General features: G+C 38.9%; 1 protein-coding gene across 2 annotated transcripts in view; it reads left to right on the top strand.

Moving 5' to 3' along the window:
• RPAP2 (RNA polymerase II associated protein 2) overlaps positions 1 to 14612 on the top strand; it is an 89068-nt gene that overhangs the window by 18216 nt on the left and 56240 nt on the right. For both annotated transcript variants that reach the window (XM_007977966.3, XM_007977967.3), the window contains exons 7-8: positions 3593 to 3628; positions 7212 to 8142. In XM_007977966.3, coding sequence (XP_007976157.1) covers positions 3593 to 3628; positions 7212 to 8142 — 967 coding nt within the window. The remainder of the gene's footprint in view (positions 1 to 3592; positions 3629 to 7211; positions 8143 to 14612) is intronic.

The following is a 14612-nucleotide window of genomic DNA, read 5'->3' as shown; positions in this document are numbered from 1 at the left end:
CAGAAGAATTACACAAAGGAGAAGAAAATAGTTTGTAAAGTATATTGAGTTCCTGTGAAAGGGATTAAGCAAAGGTGGTATCCTTACAACTTTTTTTGGGTCTTTTTCTAACACTAAATAGAGGCAACAGGATATAGAAAGAGCTTGGCCTAATTCAAATCCTAGATTTACTACTTGTTAGCTATGCGATCTCAGGAAGTCATTTAACCTCTCAAAACTTGTTTCCTCATCTGTAAAAATAGAGTTGAAGGCTGGGTACGGTGGCTCACACCTGTAATCCCAGCATTTTGGGAGGCCGAGGCGGGCGAATCATGAGGTCAGGAGTTTGAGACCAGCCTGCCAACATGGCGAAACCCTGTCTCTACTAAAAATACAAAAAATTAGCTGGGCATAGTGGTGGGCACCTGTAATCCCAGCTACTCAGAGGCTGAGGCAGGAGAATTGCTTGAACCTGGGAGGCGGAGATTGTAGTGAGCCAAGATTGCGCCACTGCACTCCAGCCCAGGCAACAGAGTGAGACTCTGTCTCAAAAAAAAATAAAAATAAAAATAGAGTTGTAAATTGTGTGAGGATTAAATGAAATAATGTATAAAACCACCTAGCAGTTTGGGAAGATGAAAAAGTGCTGGAGGTGCATGGTGGTGACGTTGCACAACAGTGTAAATGTTCTTCATGCTGCTGAACTGTATACCTACAAATGTATTAAACGGTACATTTTACCACAATTTAAAAAATACACCTCGCATATGGTAAGTAATGCTGATTTTTCCTTTGCCTTCTTTAAAGATGTAATTTTCTTTTAATTCTCAAAAAATAACAGGTTGTATATAGCAGGAGATGTTGCATAAAGCTGTCTTAAATTGCATTCATAATTTACAGTAATGTTTATACATTTTGATTACCATTTGATTCAGCTACACTTGGACCTCATTCTTGTTTGGAACTATTCTGCCTTCAAGATCTTGAAATAAGAGCTTCCCGTCTCTGACCACAACCTCTATCTCAATCTGCAGCTATCACTCCCGAGTCTGCTTTGTGACCTCATTTTGACCTCCTATCTCTAGCCTAGCTCTATTCTTCTGAGTTGGCAGACCCTCTTACTTTGTTTTCTTGAACTCTACAGTCAGTGATTACAGTGTCCTCTTAAACAATTGTAGATTCTTTCTCCCTTAACCTTCTGCCATGTCCACCTTCCCAACCTCCAGTCATACTTTTTTCCTATTTAGCTGCTGAACATTTTGGGGAAAGTTCTCAAATAAGACCATTAGCACTTTAGATAAGCTATCTCATTTAATTCAGTCCTCTTAGCATCCCTGGGGAAATATTATGTTACTCACTTTATGAATGGTGGAACTGAGGCTCAGAGTGGTATGGTGACGCACCCAAGGACACTTAATTATATATAGATTCGGGATTTAAACCCAGGTCTGTCTGATATCCAAGCCTACATTCTTTGTATTCCTTTGGTCCTGTTCTCTCTACTATATTTTTCCCACCTTTTTTTTTTCTTTCTTACTGACTTTAGAATAGACCTTTTCTACTCTCAAACTTTGAACCAACTGTAGTAGATAGTTTAACCCACTTTACTGAACCAATTGAGGTTATCCAGCAGAATCTCCTTCAACATCATTTTCTTCGTATGGGCAATTCTCATTTCTCTGCCTCATTGCTGATAAAGTACCCTCCTTTATCTTGCTGATTCCACTTTCTATCCTGGGCCTTGCTTTATGATGTATTTGTATTCTGCCGCCTTTGAGATATCCTTTCATATTATTTTCCCTCTACCTTAAAAAAACCTGAAAAATACCTATTAGCCGTCTTATAGTAATTGGTGATCTCAGCAAGAGCCATTTCAGGGGAGTAATGAGTACAGATTCCAGAAGGCAGAACGTTGATAACTGAGTAGGAAATATGGAAGTTGAAAATGACAAGGGCAGACTTCTTTAATAAAGGCTTACAACGAAATGAGGAGGGGCTGTGTGATCGAAGGACTTTTTTTTTTTAAAGAGATTGGGTAGATTTAAACATGATTACATGCTTTTAAAAAAGAGAAAAAGGGAGAGGTTTGTAGAGTAAATACCCTAGAGTGAGATTAATGGGATTAGCCTCAAATGCCTTTATGTATAGGCTGTATCCATCTTTATAAGCCCTGCTGAAATGACACCTCTCTGAAACTCCTTTTGATTGACTCAGGAGGAAGTTTTTCTTCTCTGATTTCCTGTAGCAGCTTATACATCTCTCATGGCATTTAACACATAACTGTTGAATAACAGTGTAGTTATTATGAGCTTTACTGTCTGGGTTTGATTCCTGGCTTCACCACTTACTAGCTGTGTGATTTTGGGCAAATTGCTTATTCTCTCTGTACTCAGTTTCCTTATCTATAACATGGGGATAATATTAGTAGCTACATCATTGTTATGAGGATCAATATCTGTAAAGCTCTTAGAACATGCATTTTTCTTCTACTGAATTGTAAGGTCTGGCTGGATGTGGTGGCTCACATTTGGTAATCCCAGCACTGTGGAAGGCTGAGGTGGGGGCAGGGGGGTTGCTACTACTCCAGTGTAACTGCTTTCTCAGAAATTAAGGCAAAAAGTCTTCCTGACCACGTAAAGGAAATCCAACAGAATTATAAACAGTCTCTGCCTTTAAGGAGCTTGTAAGTCTAGTTAAGAAACCAGACTTAAACATACGAAAAGTTAGACATTGGCCAGGCACAGTGGCTCATGCCTGTATTTCCAGTACTTTGGGAGGCCAAGGTGGGCGGATCACCTGAGGTCAGGAGTTCGAGACCAGCCTGACCAACATGGAGAACCCCCATCTCTACTAAAAATACAAAACTAGCCAGGCTTGGTGGTGCATGCCTGTAATCCCAGCTACTGGGGAGGCTGAGGCAGGAGAATCACTTGAACCCAGGAGGTGGAGGTTGCAGTGAGCTGAGATCACACCATTGCACTCTAGCCTGGGTAACAAGAACAAAACTCCGTCTCAAAAAAAAAAAAAAAAGAAAAAGAAAAGTTAAACATTTAGGTAATGGTTCTAGTAGTAGGCCATAAAGGAGTTCATGATTAATTATGTTAATTGTACAGACAATGATGACTCTGGAATTTAGGGAAGGGATTTACTTTAGTCCAAGTTAGTCAAGGAAAACTTTATTGGAGTAGTGGAATTTGAACTTAACCCTGAAAAGTGAGTAAAGTTTGGGTAAGAGAGAGACTAATCCAGATTTCTTGTTGATGAGTTTGAGAGTACTTTGTCCTTTAATTTTTTTTTTTTTTTTTAAGATGGGAGTCTCACTCTGTCACCAGGCTGGAGTGCAGTGGCACAATCTCGGCTCACTGCAACCTCTGCCTCCCCGGTTCAAGCGATTTTTCTGCCTCGGCCTCCTGAGTAGCTGGGACTACAGGCGCACACCACCATGTCCAGCTAATTTTTGTATTTTTAGTAGAGATGGGGTTTCATCATGTTGGCCAGGATGGTCTCGATCTCCTGACCTCATGATCTGCCTGCCCAGCCTCCCAGAGCACTGGGGTTACAGGCATGAGCCACTGCACCCAGCCTAATTTTTATTTCTGTGTTCTTGTTACAGGCATCCCGATTTTCAACTGCTAAAGGAAGAACAGAGGTATGGTTGAATCAGTATCATTTACCATTTATATATTTATGTTAATAGAAACATTAGGAGTGAACCAGGTGATAGGAGCTCTTGGACTTCCTGTGCTGATGCATTATGTAATGTCCCATTCTAGCCCACACAAAGAAATATTTGACCTGTTCAGCTTTTTCTTTTGTGATGGTAAGATGATGTGTTTGATCTGTATGATTTATTGTACAGCTGTTCCTCCCGAGGAAATCTAATTTAACCTGTTGAAATAGGACATAAACACAGCCTCCATCTCAGATACCGTGCTTCTTTGTCAACTAGATTGTGCCTATTACATTTGTTGAAAGGTTTTTATAGTCCTATAGGATTTCAAAACCAAAAATGTACCAGTTACTTAATTATTTGAAAGAGCATCTAAAGCATTAATATAAATTCCAAGTTGTGATTTTCTTTCTAAACTTTCCCATGGTATTGTTTGCCTGGTATGGCCATCTCTCAAAACACATCCCTTAACTCTCAGAATAAATGTTCCTAGTTAATAGTCACTACCTTAGTCACAGGGCATTGAGCACAAAGAAGAGATATTTATTTGTTGATGTATATCTTTATAGCTTCAGAGTAGTATAAAAACATATAATTGCCTTAAAACTCCAAGAGAAAGTATGAAATACATGAAAGTTAAATTGTTCTAATTTTCTGAGCTTACACCTATTTTTACTTCTGATGCAAGAGACAGCCCCATGGCTATATAGGCTAGATTCTAACTAAAAGATGGTATCTAAGACTAAACTAACTTTTCGTCTTTTTACTTCATTCCCATCTATGACCTTGCTTTCAACTTTTATGTATATATATATTTTTTCCTTTACATTTTCCCACAGCTTACTTCTTGACCCAGAGTCTTTTTCATCCTGATCTTTTAAAGTTTTGATATGTGTCTGTGCTTGAGAGCGTCCTTCTTTGTTTCAAGTTTGTATTGGCAAAGCTACTCTTGCCTTCTCTCTTTCATAATTCTTTATCTTATTCAAATCTAATCTGAAAATTGAAGAACATTGTCAGGGACAACTTTTGTCTTTTATTGTTAGCATGCTGTTGTAACTCTGGATTTTAAAATTTAAATATCTTTTATTGAAAAATGTTGATTTGTTAACTTGTTCTGCTATGCCTTTCCTGTGATTTTCATTCTGTAGAATTTTCTGTACAACAGTCAACCAGATAGAAATGTTTGCCCATTTATTTTTATCATTTTATCTTTTCAAACCTAAACACAATTCCTGTAATTTCTTTTTATTTACGAAACCGATAATGACATTTTCTTTTTTTTTTTTTCGAGACAGAGTCTCACTCTAAATCACCCAGGCTGGAGTACAGTGGCGCGATCTCGGCTCACTGCAACCTCCGCCACCTGGGTTCAAGCAATTCTCCTGCCTCAGCCTCCCGAGTAACTGGGACTGCAGGCATGCACCACCGCTCCTGGCTAAATTTTGTATTTTTAATAGAGACAGGGTTTCACTATGTTGGCCAGGCTGGTCTCGAACTCCTGACCTCAGGTGACCCACCTGCCTTGGCCTCCCAAAGTGCTGGGATTACAGATATGAGTCACCACACTTAGCCAAAATTTTCAAAAGAAAAACTTTTTTAAAAAAGGTCAGCCAGTAATCTCAGCACTTTGGGAGGCCAAGGCAGGTGGATCACTTGAGGTCAGGAGTTTGAGACCAGCCTGGCCAACATGACGAAACCCCATCTCTACTAAAATACAAAAATTAGAGGGGAATGGTGGTGTGCACCTGTAATCCCAGCTACTTGGGAGGCTGAGGCAGGAAAATCACTTGAACCCAGGAAGCGGAGGTTGCAGTGAACCAAGATCTTGCCACTGTGTTCCAGCCTGGGTGACAGAGCAAGACTCCATCTCAAATAAATAAAAATAAAATAAAATACAAAAATAAAAAATAAAAAGGTCAGCCGGGCATGGTGGCTCATGCCTGTAATCCCAGCACTTTGGGAGGCCAAGGTGGGCAAATCACTTGAGGCCAAGAGTTTGTGACCAGCCTGGCCAACATGGCAAAATGCCATCTCTACTAAAAAAAATACAAAAATTAGCCAGGCATGGTGGTGCCCACCTGTAATCCCAGCTACTCGGGAGGCTGAGGTGGGAGAATTGCTTGAACCCAGGAGGCAGAGGTTGCAGTGAGCTTAGTTTACACCATTGCAATCCAGCCTGGGCAACACAGTGAGACTCTATCTTAAAAATATATATTTATTTTTATATTATTTTTCATATTATATATTTTTAAACTACATATCTATCTTATATATTATATATAGTATACATTATGTAATATATAAGTGTATGTTATATATGTAAATATAAATATATACTTTATATTTTATATATTTATATATTATACACACTTTAGGTACTTTATATATATTTATATATACATATGTTTGCAACAACAGGCAAATCCAAATAGTGCAGTGGGACAGCATTATCAAGTTTTTAAAAAAGTTTTGCTGTCATAAAAATCCTTGCAAATTCAATCAAAACCACAATGAGATACCATCTCACACCAGTTAGAATGGCAATCATTAAAAAGTCAGGAAACAACAGGTGCTGGAGAGGATGTGGAGAAATAGGAACACTTTTACACTGTTGCTGGGATTGTAAACTAGTTCAACCATTACGGAAAACAGTATGGCGATTCCTCAAGGATCTAGAACTAGAAGCACCATATGACCCAGCCATCCCATTACTGGGTATATACCCAAAGGATTATAAATCATGCTGCTATAAAGACACATGCACACGGATGTTTATTGCGGCACTATTCACAATAGCAAAGACTTGGAATCAACCCAAATGTCCATCAGTGACAGACTGGATTAAGAAAATGTGGCACATATACACCATGGAATACTATGCAGCCATAAAAAAGGATGAGTTTGTGTCCCTTGTAGGGACATGGATGCAGCTGGAAACCATCATTCTCAGCAAACTATTGCAAGAACAGAAAATCAAACACCGCATGTTCTCACTCATAGGTGGGAACTGAACAATGAGATCACTTGGACTCGGGAAGGGGAACATCACACACTGGGGCCTATCATGGGGAGGGGGAAGGGGGGAGAGATTGCATTGGGAGTTATACCTGATGTAAATGACAAGTTGATGGGTGCTGATGAGTTGATGGGTGCAGCACACCAACATGGCACAAGTATACATATGTAACAAACCTGCAAGTTGTGCACATGTACCCTATAACTTAAAGTATAATAATAATAATAATAATAATAAAAGAAAGCAAACAAAAAAAAAAAAAAGTTTTGCTGTACTCCTGTAACAATTTTAAAATAATTGGAGGAAAAAGATGAAGGAAGAAGACAGAAGAACTGTATCAAAAAATATATTATTAATAGGTGTACTGAAATTATAGGCTTCTTCTGAAATTAATATATCGGAACCTAGAAATAAGGTTTTGCCTAGGGAATAAAAATTTCTACCTTGAAAGTTACAATGTATAAACACTATGAGGTACTTTCCTATTGTTTCGGGTTTTATTTGCTATTTGTTATTTAGTTATTTTATTTCTCTTTCATTCTACAGTGGCCATTCTGGAGAAGAAGTACAGTTATGCAGTAAAGCCATTAAAACATCAGATATCGACAATCCTAGCCACTTTGAAAAGCAATATGAATCTTGTTCTTCTAGCACTCACAGTGATAGTAGCAGTGACAATGAGCAAGACTTTGTTTCCTCTATTCTACCAGGAAACAGACCAAAGTCAACAAGTATTAGACCACAGCTGCACCAAAAAAGCATAATGAAAAAGAAAGCTGGTCACAAAGCTGACTCCAAACACAAAGACAAAGAACAGACAGTAGTAGATGTCACTGAGCAGTTAGGCAATTGCAAATTAGATAGTCAGGACAAAGATGCTACATGTGAACTTCCTTTACAAAAAGTAAATACTCAGAGTTCTTCAAATAGCACTTTGCCTGAAAGATTAAAAGCTTCAGAAAATTCTGAAAGTGAATACAGTAGGTCGGAAATAACTTTGGTAGGCATAAGTAAGAAAAGTGCAGAGCATTTTAAGAGAAAATTTGCCAAATCAAACCAAGTGTCTAGGTCAGTCTCTAGCTCAGTGCAGGTGTGTCCTGAAGTTGGAAAGAGGAACTTACTTAAAGTTTTGAAGGAGACTTTGATTGAGTGGAAGACAGAAGAAACTTTGAGGTTTTTGTATGGCCAGAATTATGCTTCTGTGTGTCTGAAACCTGAAGCCTGTCTGGTTAAAGAAGAACTTGATGAAGATGACATAATCTCAGATCCAGATAGTCATTCCCCTGCCTGGAGGGAGTCTCAGAACAGCTTGGATGAGTCTTTACCTTTTAGGGGCTCAGATACAGCCATTAAACCGCTGCCGAGTTACGAGAATTTGAAAAAAGAAACTGAAAAGTTAAATCTGAGGATCAGGGAGTTTTATAGAGGACGATATGTTTTGGATGAAGAAACCACCAAATCACAAGACTCAGAAGAGGTATGTCTTACAGACATTGAGTTTTTCCAGGTCGTTAACATTTGGAAAACTCACCACAGCAAATCTTGGAGCAGGAAGGGTATTGAAGAGATAATTGTTAAATTTTCAAATAGTTTCTTTAGTCATTCTGCCTTTTGGTTTACAGTGCCATCTCCACTGTTGGCATTACTATTTTACAAATAAGTTGACATTTATCCCTAGTAAATTTTCATCAGTGTGCAATATTTTTTTCTAATGTAAAAATAGCCTAAAATGGTGGGACAAAGTTTTCCCTAATTCTTCATATAATAAATGAAGCCTCTGAAGAGGCTTGCTTTTTCTTCTTCGGCACGTATTCTTTCAGATTTATACATGGGGTCTGTGTGTGTGTGTTTAATGGAAGTATATGCCATGGAATAGACTTGCTAGTTACATTGAAAAATATTTAGCAAGCATGTCCATTTAAAATATTATAGATGAAAATAATTTGTAAAAGAGACTTATTGGGAAATAATGGACAAAGAGAATGGAAAGCACATTCAGATAGACCTAGATTTGAACATCTGTTTTGTCATTTACTAGCCGTATGAAAAATTAGTTTCCTGGTCTGTTTGCTCATCTGTAAATGGGACTATTAATAGCTTCTCTTGCTCAATTGTTATTCGTTTTAAAGATAATGTGTGTAAAGCATTTATCACAGTACATGACATGTAATTGGTACTCAGTAAATAGTACCCATAAGTAGAGATTGAAAATGTGCCACTGAGATTTAGAGAGCATCTTTTAATATTTCTACTACCCATCTTTGATTGATGTGTACTCCCTGGAAAATGAAGTCATTTAACATGAAGAGGAATGGGTAATAACCTTGTTTTTACCACAAAACTTTGTTCTCAAATATTCCCAAGTAAATGTGGCTCTAAATTTAAAAGCACATTGGAGATTTGGAAAGAGGGTAGAAGCAGAAATGTAAAAAATTTAGAAATATATTTCTATAGAGTGTTGCTTGGCCCAGCACCCTACTTCAAATCATTTCAAGTATGTTATTAGACATCATCCAAAACTTTTATTAAGCTGGGAGAAACATTGATTTCTGTCACTAAGCTGCATAAACCTACCATAGAACATCAGTTATTTTATCATTTTGTGCTTTTTAGCCTTAATAATCCCTGAAATTTGACTATTTAAAATTTATAACATTTTCCAAAAATGTTACATAACACATTAAAACATTTCCATTGAAGTACAACATAAATAGTAATTATATGATTTCTTGAGTATTCACATGTTAATGTCCTGATGTAATCACTACCCAAGCCAGGAAATAGATCATTATAAGTAAACTAGAAGCCCCATATATATCCCCTCCTAATCAGCACCTCTTTCCAAAATTAATATTATATTAGCACAGATTAGTTCTGTCATTTTTTTTTTTACAGTATATATTCTTGGTGTCCAGTTTATTTCATGCAGTATTATACTTTTGAATCATTTGTGTTGTTGCATATAGCTGTAGTTCTTATTGCTGCATAATATTCCATTATATAAATATACCATTTATTTATGCTAATGGACATTTAGACTATTTCCAATTTGGGGCTATTATGAACAGTATTCTTATGAATTTTCTTGTATTTATCTCTGTGCTAATATGCATATGTATTTCTGAAGTATCTAGGACTGGGAATGCTGGGTTATCATATATGCGTGTATGCAGCTATACTAGATAATGCCAAACAGTTTTCCAAAGTGGTTGTACCAGTTTACAGTTCCACTACTACTATATGGGAGTTTCCTTGACTCCACATCCTCCCTAGTACTTGATATTGTTAGTTTTAGCCATTCTGGTAGTATTGCTTTATGATTATATTTATGTGATAATTAATAAATTCAGCACTATTTTATTTGCTTATTGATCACTTGGATAATCTCTTAGGTCAGGTCTGCAGATCTCTCAGCCGTGGATACCAGCACCTGCTCTGGTGGAGATGGCAGGGGGTGAAATGGATTCTGTGAGGATCCTTAGTTTTGGTTGTTTAATGCACTATTTTTGTGCTGGTTAGCCTCCTGCCAGAAGGTGGCACTTTTGAGAGAGCATCAGTTTTGGTAGTATAGGGAGAATCAGGCTGTGGGTAGGGCCCTAGAACTCCCAAGAGTATATGCCCTTTGTCTTCAGCTATCAGAGTGGGTAGGGAAGGACCATAATGGGGACAGGGCTATATGTGTCTGAGCTCAAGACTCCGTGGGCAGGGCTTGCTGTGGCTGCTGTGGCGGATGGGAGTGTGGTTCCCAGGTCAGTGGAGCTGTTCCAGGAAGATTATGGCTGCCTCTGCTGTGTCATGCAGGTTATCAGGGAAGTCGGGGAAAGCCGGCAGTTACAGGCCTCACCCAGCTCCCATGCAGCCCAGATGACCAGTCTCACTCCCACCATGCCCCTCCAAACAGCACCAAGTTTGTTTACTTGGCAGTGGGTGGGAAGGGCTGAGAACTTGCCCCAGGCTACCAGCCTCCCACCTGTGAGAGCAAGTAGGACTTTCACATCTCCCAGCCTGTGGAGTCTGCACACCAGATTCACACCCTCCCTTGAGTTCTGGCCAGGAGACTTCCTGTTCAGTTGGAATTGTTAAAAAATTCAGCTGGCCTATCATATGGTCTGTCTTGGAGACTGTTCCATGTGCTGATGAATAGAATGTATTTTCTGCTATTGTTGGGTAGGATGTTCTGTAAATATCTGTTAAATCCATTTGTTCTAGGGTATAATCAAAATTATATCAAATATTCTCTCAGGCCACAGTGGAATTTTTAAATTTCTACTTTGATTTCATTGTTGACCGAATGATCATTCAGGAACAAGTCTTGATGACCTGTCTAGTGCTGTCAGTGGAGTACTGAAATCCACCACTATTATTGTGTTGCTTTCTATCTCATTTCTTAGGTCTCATAGTAACTGTTTTATAAATTTGGGAACTCCAGGTTTAGGTGCATATATATTTAGAATTGTGATATTTTCCTATTGGACTAGTCCTTTTATCATTGTATAATGTCCCTCTTTGTCTTTTTAAACTGCTGTTGCTTTAAAGTTTGTTTTGTCTGATATAAGAATAGCTACTTCTGCTCACTTTTGGTGTCCATTTGCATGGAATATGTTTTTCCACCCTTTACCTTAAGTTTATGTGAATCCTTATGTGTCAGGTGAGTCCCTTGAAGACAGCAGATACTTGGTTGGTGAATTCTTATTAATTTTGCCATTCTGTATCTTTTAAGTGGAGCCTTTAGGCCATTTACATTCAATGTTAGTATTGAGATGTGAGGTACTATTCTATTCATCGTGCTGTTTGTTGCCTGGACAGCTTTTTTTTTTTTTTTCCATTGTTGTATTGTTTTATAAGTCCTGTGAGATTTATGCTTTAAAGAGATTCTATTTTGGTGTTATTTCCAGGATTTATTTCAAGATTTATCACTCCTTTAGCAGTTCTTGTAGTGCTGACTTGGTAGTGGTGAATTCTCTCAGAATTTGTTTGTCTGAAAAAGGCTATCTTTCCTTTATTTATAAACCTTAGTTTTGCTGGATACAAAATTCTTGGCTGATAGTTGTTTTGTTTAAGGAGGTTAAAGATAGGACTCCAATGTCTTCTAGCTTATAGGGTTTCTGCTGAGAAATCTGCTGTTAATCTGATAGGCTTTCCTTTATAAGTTATGTGATGCTTTTGCCTCACTGCTCTTAAGATTCTTTCCTTCATCTTGACTTTTGATAACCTGATGACTATGTGCTGGGGCAATGATCTTTTTATGATGAATTTCCCAGGTGTTCTTTGAGCTTCTTGTATTTGGATGTGTAGGTCTCTAGCAAGGCCAGAGAAGTTTTCTTTGATTATTCCCTCAAATATGTTTTCCAGACTTTTAGATTTCTCTTCTTTCTCAGGAACACCAATTATTCTTATATTTGTTTGTTTAACATAATCCCAAACTTCTTGGAGCCTTTGTTCATTAAAAAATTTTTTTTTTCTTTGTCTTTGTTGGACTGGGTTAATTCAAAAGCCTTGTCTTGAAGCTCTGAAGTTGTTTCTTCTACTTGCTCAATTCTATTGCTGAGACTTTCCAGTGCATTTGCATTTCTCTAAGTGTGTCCTTCATTTCCCAAAGTTGTGATAGTTTTTTATTTATGCTATCTATGTCACTGGAGATTTTTCCATTCATATCCTGTATCGTTTTTTTTGATTTCTTTAAGTTGGGCCTCACCTTTCTCTAGTGCCTCCTTGGTTAGCTTAATAATCAACCTTCTGAATTCTTTTTCTGGCAATTCTGAGATTTTGTCTTGGTTTGGATCCATTGCTGGTGAGCTAGTGTGATGTTTTGGGGTTGTTAAAGAACCTTGTTTTGTCATATTACTAGAATTGTTTTTTTGGTTCCTTCTCATTTGTGTAGACTGTGAGAAGGAAGATCTGGGACTCAAGGGCTGCTGTTCAGATTCTTTTGTCTCACGGGGTGCTCCCTTGATTTAGTGCTCTCCTCCTTCCCCTAGGGATGGGGCTTCCTGAGAGCCAAACTGCAGTGATTGTTATTGCTCTTCTGAATCTAGCTACCCAGCAGAGCTACCAGGCTTCTGGCTGGTACTAGGGAGTGTCTGCAAAGGGTCCTGTGATGTGATCCGTCTTCAGCTGTGGATACCAGCACCTGCTCTGGTGGAGGTAACAGGGGAGTGAAGTGGACTCTGTGAGGGTCCTTAATTGTATTTTTTTTAAGTGCACTGGTTTTGTGTTGGTTGGCCTCCAGCCAGGAGGTCGTGCTTTCAAGAGTGTATCAGCTGCAGTAGTATAGGGAGGATACAAGCTTGCTCTGGGGTCAGGCAGTAGGCAGGGCCATAGAGCTCCCAAGAGATTAAGTCCTTTGTCTTCGGCTACCAGGGTCAGTAGAGAAAGACTATCAGGTGGGGGTACCATTGTGTAATTCCCAGGCCAATTCCCAGGGGGATTATAGCTGACTCTGCTGCGTCACACAGGTCACTAGGGAAGTGGGAGAAAGCTGGCAACCACAAGCCTCACCCAGCTTCCACACAGCCTGTAGCCTAAAAGGCCAGACTCACTCCCACCGTGCCCCGACAAAAGCACCAAGTTTATTTCCAGGCAGCTGATGAGCAGGGCTGAGAACTTGCCCCAGGCTACAGGCCTCACAGCTGAGAAAGCAAGCTGACTCATAGTTCCTCGCCTTTTCTGGTATGTTTCTGCGGTAGTTCTTGGAGCAAAAGTTCATGATGTGAGTCTCCACATGCCGCTCTGTCCGACCAAGTGGGAACTGCAAGTTAGTCCTGCCTTCTATCTGCCATTTTTTCCCAGACCTAACATTTATTTTTAATATTAAACCAACTTTGCATTCTTATAATAAACTCAATTTGATTGAGCTATAGTAGCCTTTTTGTATAATACTGAATTTGGTCCTCCTAATATTTGCCTTAGAATTTTTGCACATATTTTCAGAATGAGTGACATTAGCGTATGAATTGCTCATGGTCTCATCATAAATCACATGGTACAAATTGAGTAATCTGAGGAAAGTTTAATTATGGGACTGTTTTCCAAAGTGTGCAAATGTGGTCAGAGTGAAGGAAACTAAAGGAATAATACACTAATCGTAGTTTGAGAGCCCTCACCACCCCCAGACCTCAAGGGAAAAGGTAGGAGTGGACCATGAGGTTTTATATAAGGAAGTGCAACATGTAGTGGACCAAGCAGGAATGACTCTTCTGCACCATCCAGTTTCTTATTCTTCATTGGCAAAACTGAGATAAAAGCCAGAGACCAAGGAAGCCCATTGATGCAGCCTGTACAGATCAGCCTTCTGAAGTACAAAGACAGTGGAAAAGGGTGAAAATTGTTCAGAATGATGATACCTGGCACTGCCTATAATTTTCCTTTCTTGTAATATCTTTATCAGGTTTTGGTTGTAATCATTTGGTAAAACAAGTTGGGAAATGTTCCCTCCATTTCTGGAAGAATCTGTCTAAAATTAATGTTAGTTCTTTAAATGCTTAGAATATCACCCATTGAGCTATCTTTTCCTCTGATTTTCTTTGTGGGTTGTCAATTTTTTTTTTTTTGAGCTGGAGTCTCCTCTGTCGCCCAGTCCGCAGTGCAATGGTGCCATCTTGTCCCACTGCAACCTCCACCTCCTGGGTTTGAGCTATTTTCCTGCCTCAGCCTCCCAAGTAGCTGGGATTACAGGCATCCATTGCCATGCCTGGCTAACTTTTGTATTTTCAGTAGAAACGGGGTTTCACCATGTTGGCCAGGCTAGGTTGGTCTCGAACTCGTGACCTCAAGTGATCTGCCCACCTCAGCCTCCCAAAGTGCTGGGATTATAGGTGTGAGCCACCACACCTGGCCTGTCGGTAGTCAATTTTTAAAAACTTTTTGTTAGGGAAATTTTCAGAAACACAAAGATAGAGTAAATGGTCCATGGAACCAGCAACATCAGCATCATCTAGAAGCTTGTTA

Source organism: Chlorocebus sabaeus, chromosome 20, assembly GCF_047675955.1.
Source record: "Chlorocebus sabaeus isolate Y175 chromosome 20, mChlSab1.0.hap1, whole genome shotgun sequence".
Taxonomy (NCBI): domain Eukaryota; kingdom Metazoa; phylum Chordata; class Mammalia; order Primates; family Cercopithecidae; genus Chlorocebus; species Chlorocebus sabaeus.
The sequence above is the reverse complement of the archived record's forward strand: the minus strand, read 5'-3'. Positions and strand labels throughout refer to the sequence as shown.